The sequence below is a fragment of the Rhinatrema bivittatum genome, chromosome 3, assembly GCF_901001135.1.
Source record: "Rhinatrema bivittatum chromosome 3, aRhiBiv1.1, whole genome shotgun sequence".
Taxonomy (NCBI): domain Eukaryota; kingdom Metazoa; phylum Chordata; class Amphibia; order Gymnophiona; family Rhinatrematidae; genus Rhinatrema; species Rhinatrema bivittatum.
Window position 1 is genome coordinate 29,599,499 of NC_042617.1, and position 27,692 is coordinate 29,627,190.

The 27,692-nt window shown below is 43.2% G+C and overlaps 1 protein-coding gene across 3 annotated transcripts in view; it reads left to right on the forward strand.

Moving 5' to 3' along the window:
• Positions 1-27,692, forward strand: part of CDC42BPA (CDC42 binding protein kinase alpha) — a 563,297-nt gene that overhangs the window by 437,078 nt on the left and 98,527 nt on the right. For all 3 annotated transcript variants that reach the window (XM_029593037.1, XM_029593036.1, XM_029593038.1), the window contains exons 19-21: positions 1,045-1,193; positions 3,794-3,885; positions 13,394-13,470. In XM_029593037.1, the coding sequence (XP_029448897.1) occupies positions 1,045-1,193; positions 3,794-3,885; positions 13,394-13,470 (318 nt within the window). The remainder of the gene's footprint in view (positions 1-1,044; positions 1,194-3,793; positions 3,886-13,393; positions 13,471-27,692) is intronic.

Sequence of the window (27,692 nt, forward strand, 5' to 3'; positions counted from 1 at the left end):
GTGAATGTATTTTATTTTGCCGATGATTTGGCCTTTACAGTCTTATTATGTGTGTTGTGTTGTATGATCATTGATGACTAGAAATGTTCCAGGGGAATGGTATAAAATGTTTTCATAGATGAGTTCTGAGGATGTCATAAACCATAAGAGTAAAATTCAGGTCAACGCTGTTCTGTAGTAAATACTTTAAAAAAAAATTTTAGCAATACAAAAAATATTTTATGTACCTAACAAATATTTTATATACCTAACAAGGCCCCTATATATATATTTTTATTTTTTAAAGTTAACTGAGGAAAACAGTTGCACATATGAAATGATTGGTTTTTTTTTTTAACAAAAGAACTTGTCAGTTTGAGGGTAAGTTTCAGAGGAGCTGTCCTGTTGGCCCTTGGACTTGGTGGAAGCTTGCTGTCTGAGGTAGGGATAATATAAAGATGCAGAAAGGGGAGGAAGGAGGAGGGGGCTTGCAAGTTTGAACTTCAGTCTGTTTGTTAGATTTATTTTGTATAAAGTCTAAGCTTGTCCATCCATTACAGCCAAAACCATTTCTACGTACTGATATCACCGGAGCCGTGCACGGTAGTGACAGGAGCTAGAGAATCATCGTAGTGCTGCATAGTAATTTGTGACAACACGTGGTTAACGATGGCAAATGGAAATTATTTTTCCCATCGATGACTTTCAACCAAGCATCATAGGTTTAAAGCCCAGTAGACAACTGGATGTAACCAAGTCAGATGATATATCAGGACAATGAAATCTGACCAAGCCAGGCATGCGTGCGTACAGCAGGGCAACCAAATCTGACCAGGGTCAGGCATGACAGGGATAACGTTTGAGTAGCTGTGTTTGTGTTTTTCATTCCTTTGAGGAAGCGTGACCTTCTAAACCTGCATAATATGCAAGAGACAAATGCCAACATCACAGACATCTGAAACAAATAATATTGCACCTTGTCCACAAAATCCCAGTGATAATGCGTTAGTGCTGCTAGATGGTAATGAACTCTGCTGTGAGTAATTATCTTGCTTTCCTTCCTAGGACATGCCATGGAAGATGCGGCGCTTTGCAAAGCTGGACATGTCGGCCAGACTAGAGTTGCAGTCAGCTCTCGATGCCGAAATCCGAGCCAAACAAGCCATCCAGGAAGAGCTGAATAGAGTGAAAGCAGCCAGCATCTCTACGGAATGGTATGTCCGAGCCGTACACAGCCAGTGCGCTACACATCCAGTCCTTCTCTTGGGATGAGAACACAGGCTTCCTGGGATGGACATTTCTGTTGCTTTTTTATAATACAACTAGGCTAATGCAAGGGGGGGGGGGGAGGGATCACCTTGAGGGAGGAGGAAGATGCAGATGGGGAAAAAGAAGAGGTTTAGAGTGAACATAATTATAATTAGAGACAATCTTTGGCAGGGTTTCCCAACCCTCTCCTGGACATACACCTACCCAGTCGGGTTTTCAGGATTGCCACAGTGAACATACATGAAGTAGGTTTGCATACACTGGTTCTCCCATGCATTCAAAGCTATCTCATGCATATTCATTATGGATATGCTGTAAAACCCCACTGACTAGGTGTTCCTCCAAGAGAGAAGGTTGGGAAACATTGATCTGTGGATCACTGAATAGAGGGGCAACCTCTTTAAAAAAAAGAAACCCTAGGAAAGTACAGGTTTGACCTCATCTTGCATGAAAGAGTTGAATTATGAGTAACCCATAAGCTGCCAGAAGGAGCAGTTCAAACCTTAAAGCACAGGCCGAAGACACCTGAAGGGGCTTGTTAATACATTACACAGAATTACCTGTCCAGCCAGTGATAGTCTAGGCTTTTAAATCATTTGTTCTCTTTTCCGCAGTTAGAAAATACTTTTTTCTTGTAATGCTAACTGGGCCAGAGTTGGGAAGAGTTACCTTCTTGACAACCAGTTCTAATTTACTGCCACCAGAGCAAATGAGTAAAGCTGAAACTGACGGCCTTCGCAGCTGTTAAAACCTTACATGAAGTGATACCAGGGGTTCATTACCTTGCTCTCTGCTAGAGGGATCGGTGATTGGAGCTCTGATAGGAGGCACACTCTGAGGATGATCCTATGCAGAAGACCTGGGTTTGATCCCTGGGCATTCACAGCCCCTGAGAGAAGGGAGTCCCAGTCCTTGTGCAGTGGCAGCATCCAGTGGCCGGATTTAGCTCCTGTGTTTGCAGGATTCTGAAGGAAGCCTCGATCTGTGGCTGAGAACTGTCATTGTAATGATTGTGCTAAGTGATCTGGCAGGGGGGATTATAAAATAGAAGAAAACCCCCCAGGGAGTTGTGCAGGAGGGCTTTATGGCCTTGTAGCCCAATGGAAGTCAGCTTCTATTGGCTATAAGCCTAAAGGAGCCAGGAGGGAGCTGTCAAACCAAAGAAAATCAGCTCTAGAGGTGGTCAGTGTGCGATTGCTTATGCTGGTATCTGCTCGGTTTCTTGGTTGCACAAACAGTCTCTGTACAGAGAAGAATGCCAAAGCTCAGGATGTCCCTTCTATCTCTGGCTGGTATTATCAGGCAGGATAATCAGTTGATGATGATGATCGTTTTGTGATGCCAGCAGCCACTTATGGAACAAATTCTAAGCTTTTTCTTCTGTCTGCTTTGATCAGTAACTGAGGGCATAAAAAGTGATTTGAACCAATAAAGTTAGCAACTATAAAACGAACGGCACACAACAATTACGCCTACGTAACTGGAAGTCCTTGTTTTACAGAACAATCTTTCAGAGCAACTAATTCTTAGTAATCAGAAATATTTACTGCAAAGTTGTGCAATGTTTCTAATGCAGGCATTTATTAGTCTTCAGAAAAACACCTAGCCTCTTTTGTTCTTTTTTGACAGCAGAGAAGTATAATCATAGGTAACGTATTGCTTACTGAGGAATTAAGAAGTCTGTTGAGACGAAGTACACAAAACAGTAATCTTTAGGTTTCAGTTATCTTTTTATTTCCTTTTGCCTTAATTTTTTATCATCTGCAAAAATCAAAAGTATTAAACACCGATAGCCCACAGCCTCTGGATCAGAGTGCTTAGTAATGTCAAAGGGAGAATAAAGCCAAACATCCATGGTATTAAATTAGGAAGAAAATACAGATGCAGTAGTTTGGCTTGATGGTCTTTATCTGCCACCTATTTCTAAGTGGTTATAGATATATATTAGCATAGAATTAACTCATTGGTGTTTCTAGTATTATTTTTCATTCATTTTGTATGTTGAAAAATTTTGGCGTAACTTCCAATAAATTTATGAACATTTTGACAGAACCATAGCAAGACGAGCCTGTACAAAGTGTTATTTCAGAGAGCTGGATTCCAGCATTGCTTTCAGCATAATCTGCAGAAAAAGGGCATTTATTCCCTGGAAATAGCTTCATTGAAAAATGAGGGGGTGAAGGAGCTCAGTCCGTCACAGACTGAAATTATCTGTGTTTTGTTTTCAGAATAATAAACATGGTCTTTTCTTCTTCCCAGGGCTTGGGGCTCATAAGTTAAAGGCATGGGCCATCTTAAAGGGTAAACAAAGGCACATTCTTCATTCCCCCTTTACAAGTCCTCTTCTCCCCTGTACTAAACAAGCCCTAACAGGACTCTAAAACCAGCCTCCCTCCTGTGATACGATGCTCATGCTTTATCTTACAGTGCAACTTGACCGGCTCGGTTTTAACCAAAGCAGCTGCCAACGGGTAAAACTGTGCAAAGCGGAGGATGTTTGCTGTTGGCGCTCCCTCTCTAACGTTTCCTTGTAACTCCTCCACAGCAAACTTCAGGAATCGGACAAGAGGAAGCTAGAGCTGTTGGCAGAAATTGAAAAGCTGAAAAAGGAGAACGAGGAGCTGAAGTCGGAAAAGGGTATGATATCTGACGGTGGTAGTGCCTGTTACCTGCGGCTGCTTCTCGAAATGCTTTCCACGTACATAACAGAATCTGCAGCCGCTAGCATTTCTTCTCCATGTGTGCGCTCCTCAGAAGCATTGATAGGGGATGGCAATTTTTCCTCTTTCTGTGGTATGCATTTCTTTTAGTCTGCTATCCAATTTATCTCTCGTGCGCTCCCCCCCCCCCCCCCCCCCCGATGATCATGCAGGCTTAGCTGCAGCATGAAGACATTTTGAGGGGGCAGCCAGATATAATGGCGTGGCTCCCTCGCCCACCTCCCTATAGTAAGTCCCCACACATTGAAATCTCCCGAATAAACCCAGACAGCAGAGGAGGTAAACTTGGCATGAAGTGCCACTCTCCTCCTGTAGGCTGGAGGGAGGGAAATTATGAATTGCAGGGCAAGAGGGAGGAAGGAGGTGGTCAAAACTTGGTGGCATCTCAGTGCACCACCATGACACCAAACCTGTGGTTACATTTGGGCGGTTGGGAGGCCCCCGTTGACCCTGAGTCTGGAAGAGGATCCTTTTCAGTTCTGCTCTGTGGCTAGCAGAGAATGCCAAAGGGTCTCTAGTGGCAACGCAGAGCACGGCGACCGAGCCACAGGAAGCACCCTAGAGCATGCTTGTAGCAGGTGATGTATTTAACCCTCAGACTCGTGACTGTGGCTGCTTATACCCACACACATTTCTTGAGTTTAGAATGTAGTTTGTTTAATTAATGCTTCTTGTCATGTCGAGGTTGGTGGTATTGATTAGAATGAATTGGAGCCTTCGGTAGCTCCTATAGAGGAGGCATTGAGAGTCATGGAAAGTGAAATAAACTGCATATCATATGTGCGGCCCAGCTTGTTTGTTGTTGGTGTATGGATGGAGGATGATAGTGTAGCGTCCTGGTTATGATTCCATGAGCTGTGCCTTCACATAGTAACATAGGAGTGATGGCAGAAAAAGACCAAATGGTCCATCCAGACTGCCCACCAAGTTTAAGGTAGTAACTGCCACCCTGTGCAGGTTACTCCCATATTTCTCTTAAGAGTAGAAACTGTTGCTCTGAGCAGTTATCCCCAAACCTTATGAGACCCATAAACATTTCGGCTAGCAACATTTTTTTTTACTGGGTGAGGAGCGTTGGTGAAAATTCAGACAGTGCCGCTTGACGTGCTTTGCTTATGGACTTGGCTTATGGACTTGGTCCTGTGCTTTTTCCCTTATGCCTGCGTATCAGTACCCCAGATGGTAGAAGTTGGGACCCTCGGTTGTTTTCTGAATCCAATTCCCCTTTTCCCTCTGCCATTGAAGAGCAATGTTTCACTTGTGTTTAAAAAATCAAGACTGACTTGTTAAGGGGAATAATCTCCATGCCTTCTGCTAAGGGTAGAAACCGCTGCACCAGCAAGTTACCCCCATGCACAATGTCTTCATTTCCTTTAGGACTTGACTGTAGAAGCAGTCCTGTGCTTTTTCCCTTGTGTCTGCGTATCAGTATCCCAGACCAAGGAAGACGGGGCCCTCGGTTGCTGTATGAAACCAGTTCCTCTCTTTCCCACTGATGTCTGAGCCTGGCAGTTCAGGCTGCTTGTCGTTTGCTGTGATGCCAGATGTATTGACAACTCTTAGTTTGAAGCCAGGTTTCAGTCTGTATTCGTTTTAGTGCTTTCGTATCCCGGATCAGCATCGAATCATTATGGGGAGCAATTTTCAAAAGGTCCCGCACAGTTGCAAAGTCCGTGAACCGTGCACCCGTTCTGAAAAGGAAAGTGCGAGCCAGCTTTCCCTTGGAAAATTGCCTCAAGGGGAAAAGGGCCCACAGAGAACGGCACCTGTTTTTTCTGTGGATGGTTTTGTTTTCTTTTTCCCCTTCAAAGCAATGTGCGTAGTTATAAAAATGCAAGGCTAGACTGGGGCTAGGGGGGCGCCTCGGGCACCATCACTGGATCCTCTTCTACGTTTTGGGGGGTTCTCACAAACTACCAATGATTTTTTCCTGTATTTCAGGGAAGGGGATGGGGAGGAGGAGGTAGTGGTGGGGGACACTGTACCCCCAACTATTGGTTTTGAACATTGGGATGGGGGGGCCAGTGAAAGCCCTTATGTATTTGGAAAGGGGCAGTTGGAGAGGGATTTTTCTCCCAGGACAAGCAGGATGGTAGTCCTCACATATGGGTGACGTCATCAGTCGGAGGCCTATTACGGAACACTTTTGTCAAAGTTTCTAGAACACTGAGTGCAACGAACATGCCCAGCATGCCATGATCCCTGTGTCCACAGGGGTCTCCCTTCAGTCTCGTTTGTAGCAAAAAGTGCGAGCGAAAAAATAAAATAATAAACGTAAGCGGACTCAACTCCACGGGGTGGCAGGTGGGATTCGTGAGGACTAACATCCTGCTGTCCTGGGAGAACACCTGGTACAGGTAAGCAACTCTGCTTTCTCCCAGGACAAGCAGGATGGTAGTCCTCACATGTGGGTGATTAGCAAGCTACAGGCTGACTCATATTACAACAGGCCAATAGCAGACAACTCGTGCAGCAGGCACAATAACTGGGGTGCTATTGGCAATGATGAGGCAGCCTGAAATCACAGCAGGTGGTTGTGGAAGGAGTTGGGGATTATACTGGAACAAAGTTTTTCAAGACAGATTGGCCAAAGGCAGAGTCTTGACGGACTTCCTTATGTAAGCAGTAGAGGGCTGCGAATGTGTGAAGAGAGCTCCATGTCGCAGCCTAGCAGATGTCAGCAATTGGTACTGGTGGATTCTTTTCCTGAGAAGTGTTAAATCTGAAGAAGTTTTGAAGTTTATTGGGTCACAACTGAGGCGCACTCATGGTTCACCGAGAGTCCATTTCCTTGTGTATCCTTGCATTAGTACTTCGTCACTGACTAATTACCACTGTGGAACCATGTTGTGGCACATCAGAAATTGCCATGAAATGTTAGCAATGACGATGTTTGCTTTTATTTATCTTGTCCATTTCCATATCGGCATTGAAAAAGGGGGGGGGGGAGAGATTTAGGAGCGGAAATAACCCCCTTGCTGACAAAGCAATCCCCAGGGTCCAAGTTGAAGCACACAGCATCTTTTTCCTTTGATCTCTCCATCCTTTCTGATCTGCAGCTGTATCACTGCACGACTTTAGCCACCTTCAAGTCTAGAGAGTCATTTGCTAACCTACTCGTGAAGATGTACAGCAGATCAGGATCATCCGGCCCACACATGCCTAGGGGGCTGAGATCCCCCAGCTGCAGCTGACCCAGTGAGTTACAATCCCAGGATCATCATCCAGCTGAGTGTCCCACACACAGGAGGCTCGTAAATAAACTGAGCCGCCTGGGAATGGCTCTCAAGGTGAAGCGGAGCAGAAACCACTGGTTGAGTGGCAGAGAATTAGAGGGTAATAGTGTACAGAGTTTCCTAGGAGGAAAGACGGTTAATTAGTGAAGTCCTAAAGCTGGTTCTCTTCGACATCTTTGTGAACCGTATTGCAGAAGGGAAGGTTTGCCTTTCTGTAGATGACCTTAAGATCAGTGGCAGAGTGGATACCTCTGTATAAGTAGGAGCCAACTCTTGAAAATGATATTGTATGCTGAATTTAACACAAATTACAGTGCTCACAGGAAAAAAAAAAGCAAAACAGAACACGGTGTGTTGTGAATAGGACCAAGCAGCCTGTATTTCAGTGTCTAGAGAGGAGCAGGGATTGTGAGCGTAGGGAAGGCTCGGTCTCGCCAGGCATTCTTCTCCCCAACCTCAGCTCATCCCCACCAGTCGCTTCCCTCCTGATCCATTCTCCCCCCCACCCCCCCCCCACCACAGGCTCTTCCCCTACCCTCAGCTCTCTCTCAACCTCCTCTTCCTCCATTCCCATCTTTTCTTCCTCCCTTTCTTCCTCCTCCTGCATACTTTGACTTTTATATTTGTGGAAGAGGGGGTTTAATGCCCCTCTTCTACCTCCATTCCCCATGTCCCCTCTGCTCCCCATTTCCCACTGACCTGTCGTACTCTGTTCCCCTCCTCCCCACTCATCCATAGCCAGCCACCCTCCTCTGCAGGCTTGGTTCAGCCATCCCTTCACTGATCCCCCCCCCCAAACTCAGTTCACCTCTCAATTTGTCATTCCCTGTACGTACCCGGATCAGTCCAGACTCCTGGTTAGATTTTTTACACCGGCCGTTTCCGTTTTTTCTAGTATCCCCTTGTGGGTTCTCAGCGAAGCGATGGGCGATACGGGCCACACTAGATCGTCTCAGGGAGCTCGGCGCAATCGTTCCCTTTCCGGTCAACGAACTTCGCAGGGGCCAGTATTCCATTTACTTCGTAGTACCAAAGAAGGAAGGAAGGAACGTTTTGGCCCATCCTGGACCTGAAGGGGGTCAACAAACGTCTGCGGGTTCCTCGGTTTCGAATGGAAATTTTACGGTCGGTGATCGCGTCCATGCATCCGGGGGAGTTTCTGGCTTCCCTGGACCTCACGGAGGCGTATCTCCACATCGGCATTCAGGCAGAGCATCAACAGTTCCTTCGGTTTGCAGTGCTGGGGCAGCATTTTCAATTCCAGGCACTCCCGTTCGGTCTGGCCACAGCACCTCGAACGTTCACCAAGATTATGGTGGTAGTGGCAGCGCACCTCCGGAGGGAAGGTCTGTTGGTGCACCCATATTTGGACGATTGGCTAATCCGTGCCAAGTCGGAGACGCTCTGCCGAGCAGCGATCCAGCAGGTTCTCCAATTGTTGGACAAGCTGGGTTGGATAGTCAATGTCTCCAAGAGTCAGTTGACGCCATCGCAGTCCCTGGAGTTTTTGGGAGCGTTGTTCGACACGCATCAGGGAACGGTTTCTCTTACACAAGACCGAATGTTCACAGTGCAAGCGAGCGTTCGCAGATTGTTATCCAAGCAGGTGCCCATTGTCTGGGACTATTTGCAGGTGTTGGGGTCCATGACGTCAACACTGGAATTGGTACCTTGGGCGTTCGCTCATATGCGGCCCTTACAGTCAGCGTTGCTCTCCCGATGGAACCTGGTCTTGGAAGAATTTCATCTGCCCCTGCCCCTGACTCTGGCAGCCAGGGACAGCTTGGATTGGTGGTTGTGTCCGGCCAACTTGAGTCACGGGGTTCCTTTAGAGATCCCGTCTTGGACGGTCATTACCACAGATGCCAGTCTGCTCAGCTGGGGAGCGGTGTGCTTACGGCATTCAATACAGGGGTCGTTGTCCATAAATTGTCTGGAAACCAGAGCGGTTCGGCTGGCTCTTCTGGAGTTCCTACCACTCATTCGCGGCAGGGCAGTTAGAGTGTTGTCTGACAACGCGACCATGGTGGCGTACATCAACCGACAAGGGGGAACCAAGAGTCAGGCTGTAGCGTCTGAAGCTCGTCTCATGTTCGCCTAGGCGGAGCATCATCTCAGTTGTCTCACAGCCTCCCACATAGCCAGGGTAGACAATGTTCAGGCCGATTTCTTGAGCCAAAATTGGCTGGATCCAGGAGAGTGGGAGCTAGCGGAGGATGCCTTCCGGCTCATTTGTGCTCGGTGGGGCACACCTGCGATCGATTTATGGCAACCTTCCGCAATGCGATAACGCCTCGGTTTTTTGCTCGAAGGCGGGAGACGGCAGCAGAGGGAGTAGATGCTCTGGCTCTTCCATGGCCGACGGACGTACTACTCTGTGTTTCCTCCGTGGCCACTCATAGGAAAGGTGTTGCGGCGGATCGAGGCACGCTCGGCGGACGTTGTTCTGGTGGCGCCCGAGTGGCCACGGTGCCGTGGTTCGCAGACCACCTGAACCTGGCAGTAGAGGAGCCTCTCCGTTTCCCGTATGTTCCGGACCTTCTGCACCAAGGACCCGTGTGTTTCGACCAGGTTGATCGCTTTTGTCTAAGGGCCTGGCTTTTGAGAGGCAAAGGCTGAGATCTAAGGGCTACGCGGAACCGGTGGTCGCTACTCTATTACGCTCCCGGAAGACGTCTACTTCCTTATCTTATGTTAGGGTCTGGAAGTTGTTTGAGTCATGGTGTCTGGACCGGGACGTGGTTCCTACACGAGCGACTGTGCCGGATATCCTTCTGTTCCTGCAGGACGGTTTGTCTAAGGGTCTTTCATGTAGTTCCTTGCAGGTTCAGGTGGCGGCGCTGGGTTCCTTACGTGGTTTGATTCAGGGGAAACCAGTGGCGGCTCATCCTGATGTAGCGCGTTTCCTGCGAGGGGCAAAACATCTGCGGCCTCCGATTCGTCAGCCTTGTCCATCCTGGAATTTGAATCTTGTTCTTCGGGCCTTGTGTGGTGCTCCGTTCTAGCCTATTCGCAAAACCACCTTGAAGGATTTGACACTGAAGGTAGTGTTCTTAATAAAAAGGATAATTGCTGGAACATGTATGTTTATGTTTTTGGAGATGAATTCTATCAAGGGGGAGGGGTTAACCTCTAGGAGTCCTGGTGGAGCATAAACTAGGCAGATTTGAAGATTGTGTGCATGAAATAAGCCGATTTCAAGCCTAGGTGGGGTGGCAATAAGTTTCCTTGTTAGTTTAAAAGCCTTTTTTGATGCCAGGAGGAGGCCGCCACCTCTTTTTTTGGGTCTGGGAATGGAGAAAATGTCATACCTTTCTAATGGGAGTTGGTTAAGTAGTATAGCGTCCGTTTCCTTTAGCCAAGTTTCTGTGATGGCTAGGATATCAGGACTGTCATCCAGTAGGACGTCATTGATGAGGGCAGTATTTTTTATGATTGATTGTGCATTGAGTAAGAGAATGGTGAAGGTCATGAAGCCGAGAATTTGGGTGAGTGGGGTGGCCATATTGGGGAGGAGGTTTCTATGGTATTCACCGGATGGTTTGGGAAGAGGGGATCGCAGTGTGAGGGGATAGTGCTTGATGGTGGGAATAGGATAAGTGCGCATAGCTGGTCGCAAGTGGAGAGAGCAGTGGAGTAAGGGCGTCTGAGGAGGAATTTTTGCAGGGAAAGGGGGAGGAAGAGGCGTTTCTATTGTATTAGGCAAGGGTACTATAGGTAGGATGGAAAGGTGGATAAAGGTAGTGAGAATTTGTATGGGCCAGAGAGGTTGAAGGGGTTCAAGTGGGGGGAGCACAAAGGGGCGCACTAAGGGGCAGGCTCCTTAGTCGCACTCCTTCTGCGCGAGATGCCCTGCGCGAGACGCCGGATGTCTTGGGTGAGGTAATATAGGGCCTGCAGCGTCGTCGGTGGTGGGCGGTCCCAAGGGCATCGTCAGCGTCTGTGGGCCAATCAGGTGCCAGGCAGAGCTAGGCCGCAGTCTCGGCCTCGATTTGTAGTTCTGCCCGGACCCCGATGGGTCTCCCACGCCGGTTGCGTCGGGCGAAGGCGGCTGGGAGGCGAAGGTCTAGCGCGGGTGCGGTGGGGAAAGAACCTGTCAGACCACAGTTAATTTCTGCTTTCATTGACATGTCTATGTGGGTGCAGACCTGTAAAGCTAAATACCAAAAATATTAAACATCCAAACTTGATGCATAAGAATAACAATGCCTAGGGAAACATAGCCTCTAGACTTCCCTCCCCCCTCCCTACCCACCCTCTATCCCCCCTATCTTATTTTGGCCTCTTATGTCGCTCTAAGTTAAGCTCACTGTTGTTTCTTATTACAAGAACTTTCTTTCAGTATCAAACGTTCAGAAGCATACTTTTCCTCTGTTTTACCCCAACCAATGTTGGGTCACCGGATATTACTGTTTTAGGTGTTTGTAGATTAAAATATTGTTAAATATTTATAGAAAGGTATTTATGAATATGTGTATGTGACGCTGATGGGCTGTATGTAATGTCTGAGAATAGCAAGCCATTCTGGTGTGCTGTGTGTCCTATGTGTAAATTTGGTGCCTCTGATCTTCAAGGGGAATGCCCTTGGGGGTTAGTCTTCCTTGGTTTGGAAGTGAAGGTACGATATGGGCATGATCTTGGCCTAAGTGTAAGTCCCATCAGTGTTAAAACTCACTTGGGGAAGACGTTTAGAGAGTTTTCTTAGGTACTGTTTACCACTGTTGTAGTATTATCTTCTAGATCTCTCCAGTTTTTAGAGTTGGGGGAGGGCCTTTTTGGCCTCTGGAGGTAAAGAAATTGTAAAAGGATGCAAATCTTTCTGATCTCTTCTTTGTGTTTGGCATGAATTCCATATTTAATAATTTTATCGTTTTACACTCCCATATATTGTAGGATTGGGGGTTTGGGCCTATTCAACACGCTAGGATAGTATGTTTAGCTGTCAGTCTTATCTAATAGGATATCTGTGTCTTTAGCCCAATTGTGGGTTTTCAGCGGATTAATCCCAAATAGCCAAAAGAGTGGATCTAAAGAGAGAGTAATTTGCTTTATCTAGAAGGCCTTCTGACTTATAGTATCCCACAATACTTGGATGCATTGGCATTCCCATAAACTGTGAAAGTATCTATTTCCTTTTTTAAAAGTTAGTGCCAGCAGCTTGGGTTCCACTCTGGTTAAGGTGGAGCCCATCCTTTCGGAAAAGTCTCCCCCTTCCCCAAAAGTTTCCCCAGTTCCTTACAAAGCTGAATCCCTCTTCCCTGCACCATTGTCTCATCCATGCATTGAAACTCTGGAGCTCTGCCTGCCTCTGGTGACCTGCACGTGGAACAGGAAGCATTTCAGAGAATGCCACCCTGGAGGTTCTGGATTTAAGCTTTCTACCTAAGAGCCTAAATTTGGCTTCCAGAACCTCCCTCCCACATTTTCCTATGTCGTTGGTGCCCACATGTACCACGACAGCCGGCTCCTCCCCAGCACTGTCTAAAATCCTATCTAGGTGACGTGTGTGGTCTGCCACCTTCACACCAGGCAGGCAAGTTACCAGGCGGTCCTCACGTCCACCAGCCACCCTGCTACCTACATTTCTAATAATTGAATCACCAACTATGATGGCCGGCCTAACCCTTAGGAAATATTTTGTCACGGAAAGGGTGGTGGATGTATGGAACAGCCTTCCAGTAGTGGAGTTAAAAATGGTAAAAGAAAGCCTGAGTCAGACATGGAGTTGCGAAGGTAAAGTCGGAGATCAGTTGGGGCTCTATGACATTGCAGCAGGAATGAAATTAGACAGTGTAGATGAACCTAATGGTCCTTATCTGCCATCCTGTTCTGTGTTTCTCCTCCTTCCCTTCGTTTATTGTAATTGCTGTAATATAATGCAGGTGCACTTGGTATTTGATTTCTTGGACAGCTCATTGGTAAAGCAGTGTCATGGAGTTGACACAGTGATCTGTCTAGACAGGAAGCTATCTGTCCATGAACTGTAATGAAGTCTCTAGCAAGGTGTTAGAAAGAGAGCTTGCAGTGATGTGAGAAGGTCTTGGTTAAGCTCCTGTCTCTCTGCTAGGAACCCTCTATGATTTGTTCTGGCTGTGCGCCCTTGCTATCAGATGTAGGCAAGAGAAAGGCCCTCCATGGCATGCGGTGACGTGCATTTTGCCTTTAAACACAATTGCTGCTGTTTTCTAGGTGTAAAGCACCAAGACTCACAGAATTCTTTCTTGGCATTTTTGAATGCACCTACCTCTGCACTGGATCAATTTGAAGTAAGTATGAAGCTGATTTTTCTTTTATAGCTGTACATATTTGAATGCATTAGAGAAGGGACTCTTAAGGCAATGACTGCTGCTCCTTTATAGATAGAAATATATTTCTAAGGCAGAAATATAGTTGCCATCAGCTGATGGACTTTTTAAAGAAAATGTAAGTAGTAACACAGGCTGGAAAGTTTACATATGATGCATGCCTTTACATTGTTTGTTATCTCTGTTTTAGTAAAACCTTCAAATTTATCGTAAGTCAAGAGTTTTAGCATTTTTTTATTCTGTTCCTTTTTGGTTTTGGTAATAGAGGAATCATTTTCTTCTCATCGCCATTGCTTGAATTTTCAGACAATGTAAGTTTTTTTTGACATCTAAATCATTGGAGTGCTAACTAAACAGAAGCAGTGGATAGCTTTGGAGAAATGTACAGATAATGATGTCAGTGTAAGAACCCTAATGATTTTAATTTGTGTGTACAGAATGCCATTGTATTAAGATGATTCTTTTAACCTAAAAACTGCATGTGTACTTGATTTTTGGTAGCATTGCAAACTTGAAAACATGCTATGTAGATTGCTAAAAAAAAAATAAAAAAAAAAAATAGTTACATAAGTATAGAGAGATAGATATAGAGAAGAACAACCCTAAGGAAAGAGCATTAATGTTAAGTATTGATCAATTTAAAAATGTTTCTTTATTAACAAATTAAAAAAAAATAACTGAGCACTTGTACATTGATTCGTGACTGCAAAAACGTACATTTTTAATTTTGAAGAAACGCTGAGCCATAATGATGCAAAAGTGTACAAAATAGTTATAATCACACACAGTGATTCAATATTACAATATCAAATGCATGGGAAAATCTTAGAAAATCTAGCAATTACTTAATCAACAGTTTATTACGTTACAAGAATATCATTGTAACATTTTATAAATGTGTGTGGCCATACAATGCTGAAGTATGTCACATGTTTTAAAAATCCCAAATCTGGGCTACAAACTAAACATCCTTTTTACAAATTAAAGGTATGTAGAAGAATGTATAGAATGGTGCAATATACTTCTTGGGTATGATGTTAGATTCCTGACAAAGACCCTTTTTTCACCAATAAAGGGGACACTGCTGACAACAAAAACCAAAAAATCACAAATGTTACTCAAAGTGACAAGAAAAGCATATTTAAAAAACCATGTTTAACAGTTGAATTTAATAAGATGCATATAGTTCATGAAACAGAGAGATACAAAAATAAAACTTACATTATCCTTCGTGTATGGCGCAATAAAAGGCTACATGGTAAGGATGGCCTACATTTGTCTGTAACAGGAAGAAGGATGCTAAGTGAGAAATTCAGATCATATATTATCAGTCATTTAAACTAAAGAATGGGGCTGATAGGAGATGGCCAACAAAATTGTCATTCCACCCCCAAGCAATACAGGAAGTGGGAGGAGAAAATAAAATTTATCAGATCAAAAAAGCAGAAAACGTGTCTAGGAAATGCAACAAATCAAGGGAGAAAAATTGGAAAGCTATGACTACAAATGCTTGTAGTTTGGGCAATAAAATTCCAGGTCTGCAGGCCATAATGGTAGAGGCAGACTTGGACATTGTTGCTGTTACAGAGACCTGGTTCATGTATTGTTATGATTGGGATACAGCCATACCACTCTATAACTTGTTAAGGAATGACAGAGAGGACAGAAAAGGGAAAGTAGCTCTTTGTCAAAAACAATATCCAAGCAACTAAACTACAAGGAATGTGGGGTAGAGAAGAAGCATTATGGGCCATCCTAAAAAAAAGATGATGGTGCATCCATTTTTACTGGAGTAGTTTACAGGCCTCCAACTCAAACGGAAGAACTAGACAGAGATCTGGTCAAAGACATCCAAAAGATGAGAAAGAAGGGAGAAGTGTTGATTGTTGGAGATATTAATCTACTGGACATAGACTGGAGAATCCCTTCTGTGGAATCTAACAGGAGTAGAGAGGTAGTGGATGCCCTGCAAGGGGCTCTGTTCAAACAAATGGTAATGAAACCCACAAGGGAGGGAATGATACTTGACTTAGTGCTCACTAACGGGGATAATGTCTCTAATGTCCAGGTGGGTGCCCACCTCAGCACCAGTGATCACCAAACGGTTTGGTTTGATATTGCAAATAGGATACAGAGAAGTCACACGAAGACCCAAATTTTGAATTTAAAAAATACGGACTTTGTCGAAATGGGGACTTACCTGGAGGTAGAAGTAGAAGACTAGGAGAAAATGAGAAAGGTGGACCAACAGTGGGCCAAACTAAAAGGAACAATTACAAAGGCAACAAATCTACATGTTACAAAAGTAAACAAAAGTAAAAGAAATAAGAAACTAATCTGGTTCTCAAAGGAGGTGGCTGAAAAAATAAAAGCAAAAAGAACAGTGTTCAAGAAATATAAAGGATCCCAAAAAGAAGAACATAAGGAAGAATATCTGGTGAAACTGAGGGAGGCAAAGAAAGTAATCAAGAAAGCAAAAAGTCAGGCAGAAGACAAGATTGCCAAAGAGGTAAAGTGAGGTGTCAAAACATTTTTCAGATACATCAGACAAAGGAGAGAGGTCCGAAGTGGTATTGTGAAACTGAAAGATGAAAAGGATCAATGTGTGGAGAGAGACAAAGAAATGGCAGAAATATTAAACAAATACTTCAGTTTGAAAATCCTGAAGAAGGACCATCATTAGTTGACAAGACTGTGGATGGGGGGTGGAGTAGACAAAACTCTGTTTACAGAAGAGAATGTATGGGAAGAGCTAGGAAAACTGCAAGTGGACAAAGCCATGGGGCCTGAAGTTCATCCCAGGATACTGAGGGATTGCTGCATGACCTATTCCTTAGATCCCTGGAAATGGGAGTGGTGCCGAGTGATTGGAGAAGAGTGGTAGTGGTCCCACTTCACAAGTATGGGAGCAGAGAGGAGGCTGGAAACTATAGGCCGGTTAGCCTCATCTCTGTGATGGGAAAATTATGGAGACTCTGCTGAAGGAAAGTATGGTGAACTATCTACAGTCAGAAGGCTTGCTGGACTTGAGGCAGCATGGATTCACCAGGGGAACATCCTGTCAGACAAATCTGATTGATTTTTTTGATTGGGTGACTAAAGAAATGGATCGAGGAAGAGTTCCTCAATGATTTACTTGGATTTCAGCAAATCTTTTGATACGGTCCCACATAGGAGGCTTGTGAATAAAATGAGAAGCTTGTGAATGAGTGCTAAGGTAGTGGCATGGATTACAATCTGGTTGACGGATAGAAGACAGTGTGGCATGGTAAATGGAACCTGCTCTGAAGAGAGAGCAGTGTTAAGCGGAGTGCCACAAAGATCGGTGTTGGGACCGGTCCTGTTCAATATCTTTGTAAGCGACATTGTGGAAGGGATAGATGGCAAAGTTTGTCTATTTGCGGATGATACTAAGATCTGCAATAGAGTGGACATGCCGGAAGGAGCACAGAGAAGAGAGATGATTTAAGGAAGCTCAAACAGTGATCAAAGATATGACAGCTGGGATTCAATGCCAAGAAGTGCAGAGTCATGCATCTAGGGTATGGTAATCCAAAAGAGCTGTATCTGATGGAGGGTGATGGAGCAAGAGAGTGATCTTGGGCAATAGTATCTAGCGATCTGAAGACGGCGAAGCAATGTAACAAGGCGGTAGCTAAAGCCAGAAGAATGCTGGGCTACATAGAGAGAGGAATAACCAGTAAGAAAAAGGAAGTGATAATTCCCTTGTACAGGTCCTTGGTGAGGCCTTACCTGGAGTATTGTGTTCAGTTCTGGAGACCATATCTCAAAAGAGACAGAGACAGGATGGAGGCAGTCCAGAGAAGGGCGACAAAAATGGTGGTGGTGGGGGGGAGGGGGTTCTCCATCAAATGACTTATGAGGAGAGATTGAAGGTCCTAAATATGTATACCCTGGATGAGAGGAGGTGCAGGGGAGATATGATATAGACCTTCAAATTCCTGAAAGGTTTTTAATGATGCACAATCGATGCAAAAACTTCAAAACCAATTCATTGTGAAAACAACCCTCATACTGAGTTTCTATGCAGGACTTCATAATAGCTTCTTCAGGCACAAAATCTAAAATGCCTAATTAGCTAAAAGCTTCCCACTCAGTCATTGATTTAAATCCCTCCTGTGTCATGGTCCACCAAAGAATAGATATGTCAGCTCGCAGTGTTGTAGCTGTAGAGAAATGTTACTCCCTCTCAGGCAACTTACACATTGGATGACAAAAAGTTTTAGTTGGTTAAGAGAATGAGCCTGATCAGACCAATTTATTTATTTATTTATTTATTTAAGGGTTTTTATATACCGCAGTACGTAAGGAAATACATCACCGCGGTTTACATTAAACAATAACTTAGCAACATGCTTTACATTGACATTCTTAATAGGTATTAAATAAACTAACATCCATATAACAGTTTTGACGGAAAACAGGCTGAACAGACTGTGGACCATCCAATAAAGTATAACATACCATTAAACTATTGATGTAACTATTAAACCTTAACAAACCAACACAAAAACTGAATAGTATCTAAAACAATACCAGTTCTGAGAGTAGATACAATTTCTATATTGCACCGAAGACATTTCTGTTATTTAAAGCTAATTTCAATAAACATAAGAGCTTCTTGTTTATTGGTCCGTACATGGTTCTTGCGTTGGATGATACTAGTCTGTATGGGCAGCCTGGTTTGGTCAATATATAATTTTTGGCATGGACAAATAATGGCATATAAGACCCAAGATGTTTCACAATCAAAATGGCTCCTAAGCTCATGGATAAGGTGCAAATAAACATGATAGCGCACAGGTTTATTCGCAGCTGGGTGTGTGTTATGGGTGCCAAAGAATAGCATCCAATGCAGGAAGAAGACTATTGTATCCAAAATGCATACCAATAGTGCCCAATGCAAGTAAATTCCATGTAGATGAAAACATTACCTATGACCATCCAATGCATTAAAGCATGCCCAAAGGCTAGGCACCCAACACACATTTTTTTTAATGCATGAAATTTAACTCCAGCTCCGGAGTAAAGTTAACTCGCAGTTAAGGGCTCATGAGAAACACTAAAAAAAAGTATGGTCTCTGTATTGCGATAAATGTGTCCTCTCCCTTAGTATCATCCTGACTCTTGGATTTACTGCTTGTGGTGGAGAAAAATATATGTATGTTGATTTCATCAAAAAGCACATTTTTTTAATGATCACACAATTTAGATGCCCATAGCAATGGGTACCTGATATAATAAACTTCAGATTTGAAATCAGCACCTCAGCAAAATAACCAAAAAGAAGAGTGATCAAAGCAAATGCTTGTATTGGACGCCCATAGCAATAAACTCTTTTAAGCACCAGAAATGCATGCTTCTCCCTTAGCACACCCTTTTTTACTCTGCCCCAATTTCTCTCTCATTTAAATACTGCAATGGGTACATGGGATGTGGCTGCACATGCATTAGGAAAATAAGCGCTCAATGTGAGCGCCTGTTTTGAGCATGCGTCATTGCATCGGCCTGACCCACAGCCACTTTACAAATCAGGGAGTAAAAAATATGCTGCCTTCCTTCACGGACTGCATTCATCTACTGCAGTCCTGTCAAGGAGGGAAAAAAATGCTGCATTCTGTGCTGTAGCCCATTCCAGTATAGTCCCATTGCCCTAGAGGCAGTTAAAAGCCCAGAACAGAGAGTGAGCCAGGGATCCAGAGACTATAGGAGATACAATAGCATTAGTTACTGTACGGCGACCAGAATTGTACACAGTATTCAAGGTGCGGTCTCACCATGGAGCGATAGAGGCATTATGACATTTTCCATTTTATTAACCATTCCCTTCCTAATAATTCCTAACATTCTGTTTGCTTTTTTGACTGCTGCAGCACACTGAGCTGACGATTTTAAAGTATTATCCACTATGATCCTAGAACAGGCGTTAATTCTTGAGGAGCCCCTAAAGTTAACAGAAAAGCAGAAAATACTGCTTTTCTGTTCCTTTTTTCGGTTCCTTTGACTTAATTTATTTATTTATCGAGTTTTATATACCATCGTTCGGTATTGCCATCACAACGATTTACAAGGATCGATTTATATAATCATATAGGCATATATTAATTAACGTGGTATTTTTGGTCAATCTCGTATATACATTCGTAGAGTCACAAAGATTTACAAAGGATTGATTTTAAACAATTATATAACATATATTAGTTCATGGCATTTTTCTTTAGTCAATCTCGTTTATGTTGTTTCATAGAGGGGTTAAGGTGTAATTTAGTTTAGTTTACTCTGGTATAAACATTTTAAGAATGGTGACATTAGGAGTTTTGGTAGGCTTTTGTAAACATCTAAGTTTTTAGCTCTTTTATGAAGGTTTTTATGTTTTGTTGTGTTCTCAGGCTGATTGGTAGGGAGTTCCAGAGTTCTGGGCTTCCAAGGGAAATGGCTCTCTTCCGGGTTGAGATGAGTTTGTGCCGGGAAGGTAGTATTTTTATTAGGCCTTTGCTCGCTGATCGGAGATTTCTGTTTGGTGCGTGGAGTTTTATGGATGAACTGAGCCAGTTGGTTTGTTTTTCGTATATTATTTTGTGAATTATGGAAATTATTTTGTAGTCAATCCTGTATTTTATTGGAAGCCAGAGTAGTGAAATGAGGATAAGGGTAATATGATCGAATTTTCTTGTTCCTGTGAGTATTCTGGCAGCTGTATTTTGAAGGATTTGGAGGGGTCGGATGGTGGTGAGAGGTAAGTTGAAAAGTAGCAAGTTGCAAATCCAGGTTGGAGAAGATGAGTAATTGGAGTACTGTTCTGAAATCGTTGGGAGACAGGAATGGTTTTAGGTGTCGTAGTGTTAGGAGTTTTTGGTATCCGTCTTATTTTTGCGGAGATGAGGTTCTTGAAGGATAGTTCCTTGTCAATTATGACTCCAAGGTTGTGTGCGTGTGTGATGGGGGAGATTGCTGTGTTATAATTCGTTATGCTGAGGGGTGGCATGGGTGTAGGATTGTTTTTTCTATCCAGCAGGATAATTTCGGTCTTATCAATGTTTAGAATGAGTCTCATGTTATTTAGCAATCGTTTTATTTTTGTGAGGTATTTGGCCGGTTTTTTTGTATGTATCTTCTAGAGAATTTTGTATTGGGATGAGATTTGTATGTCGTCAGCATAAATGAAGTGGTTCAGATTCGAGAGGAAGTGGCAAATCGGTAGAAGGTAAATGTTAAAAAGCGTTGCTGATAATGCTGAACCTTGGGGAACTCCTGTGTCAAGGTTTATTTTCCTTGAAAGGGTGTCATTGATTGATACCTGGTATGTTCTTTGTGTTAAATAAGATGAGAACCATTGCAGTATTTTATCCTTTAATACGATTTCGGTGAGGCGGTTGATCAGTATTACATGGTTTACTATGTCGAAGGCTGAGGATAGGTCTAGTAGAATTAGAAAGTAGCTGTGGCCCTTGTCGAAGCCTTTGAGGACGGTGTCATTTAATGATAGGAGTAGGGTTTCCGTGTTTAGTTCTTTCCTGAAGCCGAATTGCGTGGGATGAAGAATGTTGTTCCTTTCCAGGTGGTCATTGAGTTGTGAGTAGACGATTTTTTCGATGATTTTGGCCATGAATGGTAGATTCGATATTGGACGATAGTTTAACGGGTTTTCTGGGTCAAGGTTGGTCTTTTTCAGGATGTGTTTGATAATTGCTGATTTTAGGCATTCGGGGTAGGTACCTTCTGTGAGTGATAGATTCACGATGTCAGTTAATGATTTGGATATTGATGGTTCTTTTGCTTTGATCGTCTGTATGGGTATGCTGTCAATAGGGTGTTTGGCTGGATTCATTCTTTTTATGATGTTTTGGACTTCCAGTGATGATGTTGGTTCAAAGTTGGGCCAACTTGATGTTTGATTAATTAGTATTTTTATGTCTTGTGTGTTGTTGTTGAGGTGATTGTTTATGAGGTTTTTTATTTTATCAAAGAAGTCTGCAAGGTCATTGCTTGATAACTTGGAGTTTGGTGTTTTCTATTCATTGGCGGATTTAGTTAGGCCACGTACTATGTTGAATAACATTCTTGGGTTATGAAGGAATTCGTTTATTTCTTTAGAGTAGAAGTCTTTTTTTTTTTTTTTTGCCTTGTGGATAATTTTTTTGTAGTATGCTAATTGATATGTAGGTGTATTGTTGATCCTCCAGGTTTTTTCTTTTTTTCTGAGTTCGCGTTTGGCTGCTCTGATGTTTTCATTGTACCATTGGTTTTGATGTTTTGGGTTTCTTATAGTTTTTTTTTATCATGGGGTTTATCTTATCCACTATTGTTTTCGTAATTTTGAGCCAAGATGAGGTGGCGTTTTCTGCATTGGATAATTCTAGGTTTGTTAGTTCTATTTGTAGATTATCTTGAAGTGTCTCTATGTTGAATGGTGGTCTTTGGAGAAAGATTTAGGTGGGTTATTTCTGCTGTCAGTATATAGTTGGAGGACAGTTTGGTGTAGGTTAGCGAGTGGTTTGACCATGGTATATTAGTGGTAGTTGTATGGTGGATAGTCCATATGTCTGGGTTGATGAAAACGAGGTCTAGTGTGTGCCCTGCTTTGTGCGTTGGACCTTTGATGATTTGATTAAGACCAAGTGTTGATAGTGCATCTATTATCATTTTGCAGGTGGGGGATTGGGGAGATGCGTCGGCATGGATGTTAAAGTCTCCTCAGATGATGATGGGTTTGGTGATAGTAAGCTTGGATAAGAAGAATTCTATAAGGGTAGAGTTGTTCCGATATAGAGAGTTGGGGGAGCAGTAAACTAGACATATCTGTAGATGAGGAGAGTCGAATAGAGCGATTTCCAGTGGTAGGTAGATGTTGGTTTGGAGTTGTTTCATCTGTAGGGTTTTTTTTTTATGATGAGCAATAGGCCGCCTCCTTTCTTTTTTGGTCGGGGGATTGAGAACATTCTGTAGTTGGGGTTATTTATTTGGTTGATAAGGACTGTGTCTGTGTTTTTTATCCATGTTTCTGTGTTGGCTATGAAATCAGGTTTATGATCGTCTAGTAGGTCGGATATGACTGGTATTTTCTTTACTATAGATTGTGCGTTGAATAGGAGGAATGATAGTGCTATGTAGCTGCCGTATGACTTAGTGTTAATTCGGATTATGTTTTCTTGTTGTTGATTGATGTATTTCTTTGGTTCTTTCATTTTTTTTGTTGCCTTCTGTGGTTTCTTGTTGTTTCTTTCTTTTGTCGATTCCTTTAGCTGGTCCTTGTTGCTTTCCTTTTGGGACTCTGGTTGTATGTTTTCTGGTGGGTGAGAGATTGCCATTTCTTGTTGGTTTGCCAGAAGCTTTTGTAGTATGGTTGTACCATTTTTTCGGGAGCGCACAAAGGGGCACACAAAGGGGCATGCTCCTTTGTGCGCTCCTTTGTGCGCGCGACACCGGAGCGGGGAGCCCTGATTTAAAGGGCTGTCTGGGCACTTTAGAGTGACGTCACCGCACTGGTGTCAGGTGCATCGGGTGGAGGGGGCTCCCGCCCCGAAGATTTTGTGTTGGGGGGGGGGGCTCCTGCCCTGAAAAAATCCTTCGTTGGGGCTCTCGCCCTGTTGTCTCCGGTCCCCGAGGTGGAAAGAGGGGCTCCTCCCCCTCGAATGGTGAGAGGGGCAGGAGCCCCTCGTTCCACCTTGGACTTTTTTCTAGTCAGAGGACTAGAAAAAAGAGGTAAGGAAACAAAAATGTTTTTAAAAGTCACCAGTGGTCAGGTTAGGAAAACGGATGCGCGATTTTAGTGTGTCCATTTTCTTAACCTGTGCACAGGCACGGGATAGGAAAATTGGACACTCGTTAATTGAGCGTCCGTTTTCCCAACCCACACTGACAGCCACCTCTCCTGGGCACCTGCTGCCGAGGAGGCGCTAGGAGCGTACAGTTCACCCTAGCGCCTCCTTTTTAACGCGGCACACACATTACATCGGAGAGGCGCATTAGGAGAGCGGCTGCTCAATCATGAGCACCCATTTTCCACGCGCCAATATTGTATCGGCCTGTTTCTCTACTTTTGGAAGGTAATTATCCCTCCTCCGCTCAGAATGTTAAATGTTCAGGAATGCTTAGCCTCAGTGGAAGCCAATTTACATATTTGCTGTACGGTGGCTTGTATTAAGAAGCTGAGGGCAGTGAGAGAGTGAAAGGTCAGAAATTAAAGGGTTTTGTAGCCACCGCCATGAACACTCACGTAGGATGGGGTAAGGAATGGGAGTAGGGCTGGGGGGCTAGCACATTGCCCACCCAAGTTAACTTTAGGACCTTTAAAAAAAATTCATTTATGGAATGTTTCACTGTGTGTGCGCCAGTATTTCCTGAATATGGAAATCCGTGTGTGTGTGACAGTCGGCATGTGTGTGTATATTTGTGCATGTCTGTGTCAAAGAGAGCAAGTGTGTCTGTTATCCTGCCCCCTGCAAACTACACCAATCTTAGGATGACCAGAACTCTCAATTTCCCAGCTGTGTTGGCAGCACTGCATGTAACAACATAGCTCTAGCTACTTTTTGCCCAATCTGGATCTAATTACTTTCTGGTAGAAGTTGGCAACACTGTCATTGGTCATTTCATGCCCTGATTCACCTTTTCAAGAGGGACCAAATACAAGTCACATGCTGCTCTTTCTTAAACAAAAAACTGCAGTCTCTTCAGACACAGCCTCTCAACCCTACTGCTGCTCAGTGTCTCCGCGGTGAGGCATTTTTAAAGGGGCCATGCATCTTTATCCTTCCCTGACTTAACCTCAGAGCCTCTTAGCCCACCTCTCTTCTGGCTATCACACTTACTTATACAGTCTGAAATTGTTCCTGTCATTGACAGATCTCTTAAAGGGCCAGCAACCCTATGCACAGTAAGAAAAAGTAATAGTTTCACCTTTTGGTTACAATAATGATGGACAGATAAAAAACAAACAAAGACGTGGACCCTGCAAAATAAACAGTGGACTCGAAAATACGATTTTATGGAGCACAGAGGTGACATGTGATGCTTTGTAACCAAAATGTAAATATGCTGAAAGGGTACAACTTGAGACGATACTTGGAACCAAAACTTCTTAGGAGAACTTTGAAAACCAAAGGTTGCTTCACTGATTCAGTCATTGAAAGCCCAACAAAGTATTGTTCAAAGGTGTTTTGATGCCTCACAGAAAGGTGTTGGCATTTCACATGAAATGAGTGTCAGCTGATAGTTATATCTTTGAAACCTTTACTGATTGTGAGTCTAATAAAAAAGCAAAACAAATCCAAAAAAACAAATTGGTTGCACCATCACAAAAGCTTTGTTGAACTAACTGTGTAAAGAAGTTTGACTCCATCAGTTTGAACCAGATAACTGTGAAACAGTGTCTGATATTTTAAATATTCAAACTAAATTCTCTGAGATATTGAGTCAACTCTGCTGTTGAGTCAACTAACAACACATCAACTGCGTGAATGTGTATGTTTGGGCATAGAATAGTATCTGATTTTGAAGTGTATGAAGAGCTTGTTGAATGCCATTCATTATACAGTCACACAGAGGGGTCAGATTTACTGCAAGGATTATTTCAAGTCTTGAAAAGTAAGGATTGACATCATCTAAACTAATGGGTATAGTTACTGATGGTGCATCTTTGATTGGCCGTCAAAATGGGATGGTATTTCTTCTTTCCAAGTATATGCAAGGTTTGGGACCTCCAAATGAAGCGATAATATTATGCAATGATCACACACAAAATCTAATAGGCAAGCATCTTAGATTCAAGAACATCATTTATTTATTTATTTATTTAACATTTTTCTATACCGACCTTCATGGTTAAATACCATATCAGGACGGTTTACATCGAACAGGGATAAAAATAATTAGGTAAAGGAAGAGACAAAGTTACATTAAACGAGGACCGTGAACTTGGAAGCTTAGGTAGCTGGAAGAAAAGAGATAAAGTTAAGTTAAAGAAAAGAGAAATAACAAATTCCGGACTAGAGATAGTTCAGAATAGAATTAGTCCACATGTTAGAGTTGGTATCCATGCTGTCCAGGAATCAGATGAGGGGAGGTATAATTGTTCGTATAATTGTTCGTGAGTAGATAAAGTCTAATGTGTATCCCAGGGTTCTGGGAAGGCTAGGCGGAACAACCACATTTTGAGTTTTTTTTTAAAAGTTAGCAGGCAAGGTTCCAACCTGAGTTCAGCAGGGAGGTTGTTCCAGATAGCTGGGGCTGCTGTTGAAAATGCTCGGTCCCTGGATGCAATGAGTCGCGTGGCTTTGGTTGGAGGGGCTTGTAGTGTTCCTTTGGATATTTCTCTCATTGGCCTATTAGAAGTATGGAGTTTTAATGGAATTTCAAGGTCGAGATAAAGGAGATCGTAGATGGATTTATGTATTAATGATAAAGATTTGTGAAGGACTCTGTGGTTGATTGGTAACCAGTGTAGATTTCGGAGGATGGGTGTAATATGATCACTCCGGTTGGTGCTTGTTAGGATTCTGGCAGCAGCATTTTGTATCATCTGAAGTGGCTTAATGGTTGAGCTGGGTAGACCTGTGAGGAGAGCGCTGCAGTAGTCTATTTTGGCAAATATCAAGGATTGAAGAACTGTCCTAAAGTCGTGGAAATATAAGAGAGGTTTGAGTCTTTTTAATACCTGTAGTCTGAAGAAGCAGTCTTTGGTGATAGTGTTAATCATACTCTTTAGGTTAAGACTGTTATCGAGTATTACCCCCAGGTCTCTAACCTGAGTATGAGTGAGGGCGTGGTTATGATGGGTCTGTGATTGGAAGTTGAGTGATGTGAGTGCAGTTCATTTGATTAGATCTCGTAGGCTAAACCACAGGAAAGTCAAATAATTTCTTGATGAAATTGAAGCTGTTTATAAAGACATTATCTACTACTCTGAAGCTGGTTAGCTTCACAGAAACAAGATACTTCAGCATTTTATATCATCATTTGAAGAGAGAATTTTTTTAACTGAGGGAAGAAACCCAGCAGTAAATCATATTGAAGATGCAAAGGGGCCGATGCAATAAAAGTGCACCAAAAGCAGGCGCTGAACACTGTGCTTTCCTAACGAGCGCCCAGGCACCTCTCCTGGGGGTGCCACGCAATATTTAAATTAGGGGTCACGCTGTCAAGGAGAGGTTGGCTGTCCGCGGGTTAGGAAGGCAGACACTCAATTTTACGAGCTTCCGTTTTCCTAACCAGTGCACAGCCATGGGTTAGGAAAACGGACACTCGTTAACTGAGCGTCCGTTTCCCTAACTTGACCACCAGTTTTTTGTGTTTTTTTAACTTTTTAAACTTTTTGGATCTTCCAACTTAACATCATCACAATATTAAGTCAGAGGATGTACAGAAAAGCAGCATTTTCTGCTTTTCTGTACAACGTTTTGAGCATAAAAATGTGTGGGTCCGGTGCACATTTTTTTTGTTTGCATGTGGGGTGAAAAACGAATAGCCTCATCGACATGCATTTGCATGTGATAAGCACTATTAGTTTTGCGGCGCACTGGACAAACGTGGATGCGCTAATCCTCTTATAGCATAAGGAGCTGTGGATGCGCCTCCAAAACACACGTCCAACCACGGGTTAAACAGTGTGCTTGGCTGAGCGCACTGTTTTGCATCAACTCCAAAATGGATATATGATTTGACCTTTGTAACTAACATTTCTGCTCATTTAAATGACCTGAATGGCGAACTGCAAGGGAAGGACCATCTTGTATCAGCACTTAATGGCAGTGTGGCAGCCTTCCAAATCAAGTTAGCATTATTTCATGCACAAAGCTTTTAAATAACACCTCTCACTTTCCAAATTGTCAGCAAATATTTCTTCAGTGCAAGACGAATAATCGACAGTATGTCAGCCACAACAAAAAAAAGTTACAACAGTAATTTGAGGAGCCATTTTGATTTTGAACGAGATAAAATATTGTTTTAAGGTATATATGCCAACCCGTTTGAAGCCTCATATGAAAAGATACAAATTTACAATTTAGCTTCTATTCTGGTCTGCTTTTAATGGCTTGACAGTCACTTCAAAGTGGATCATAGTGTAGTTGAATCAGGTTACTTACTGACCTCCAAAAGAATGATCAAGGGAGGTCAAAATTTAAGGAGGGAGATTTGTTGAATTTTTAATAGGACTCCTAGTC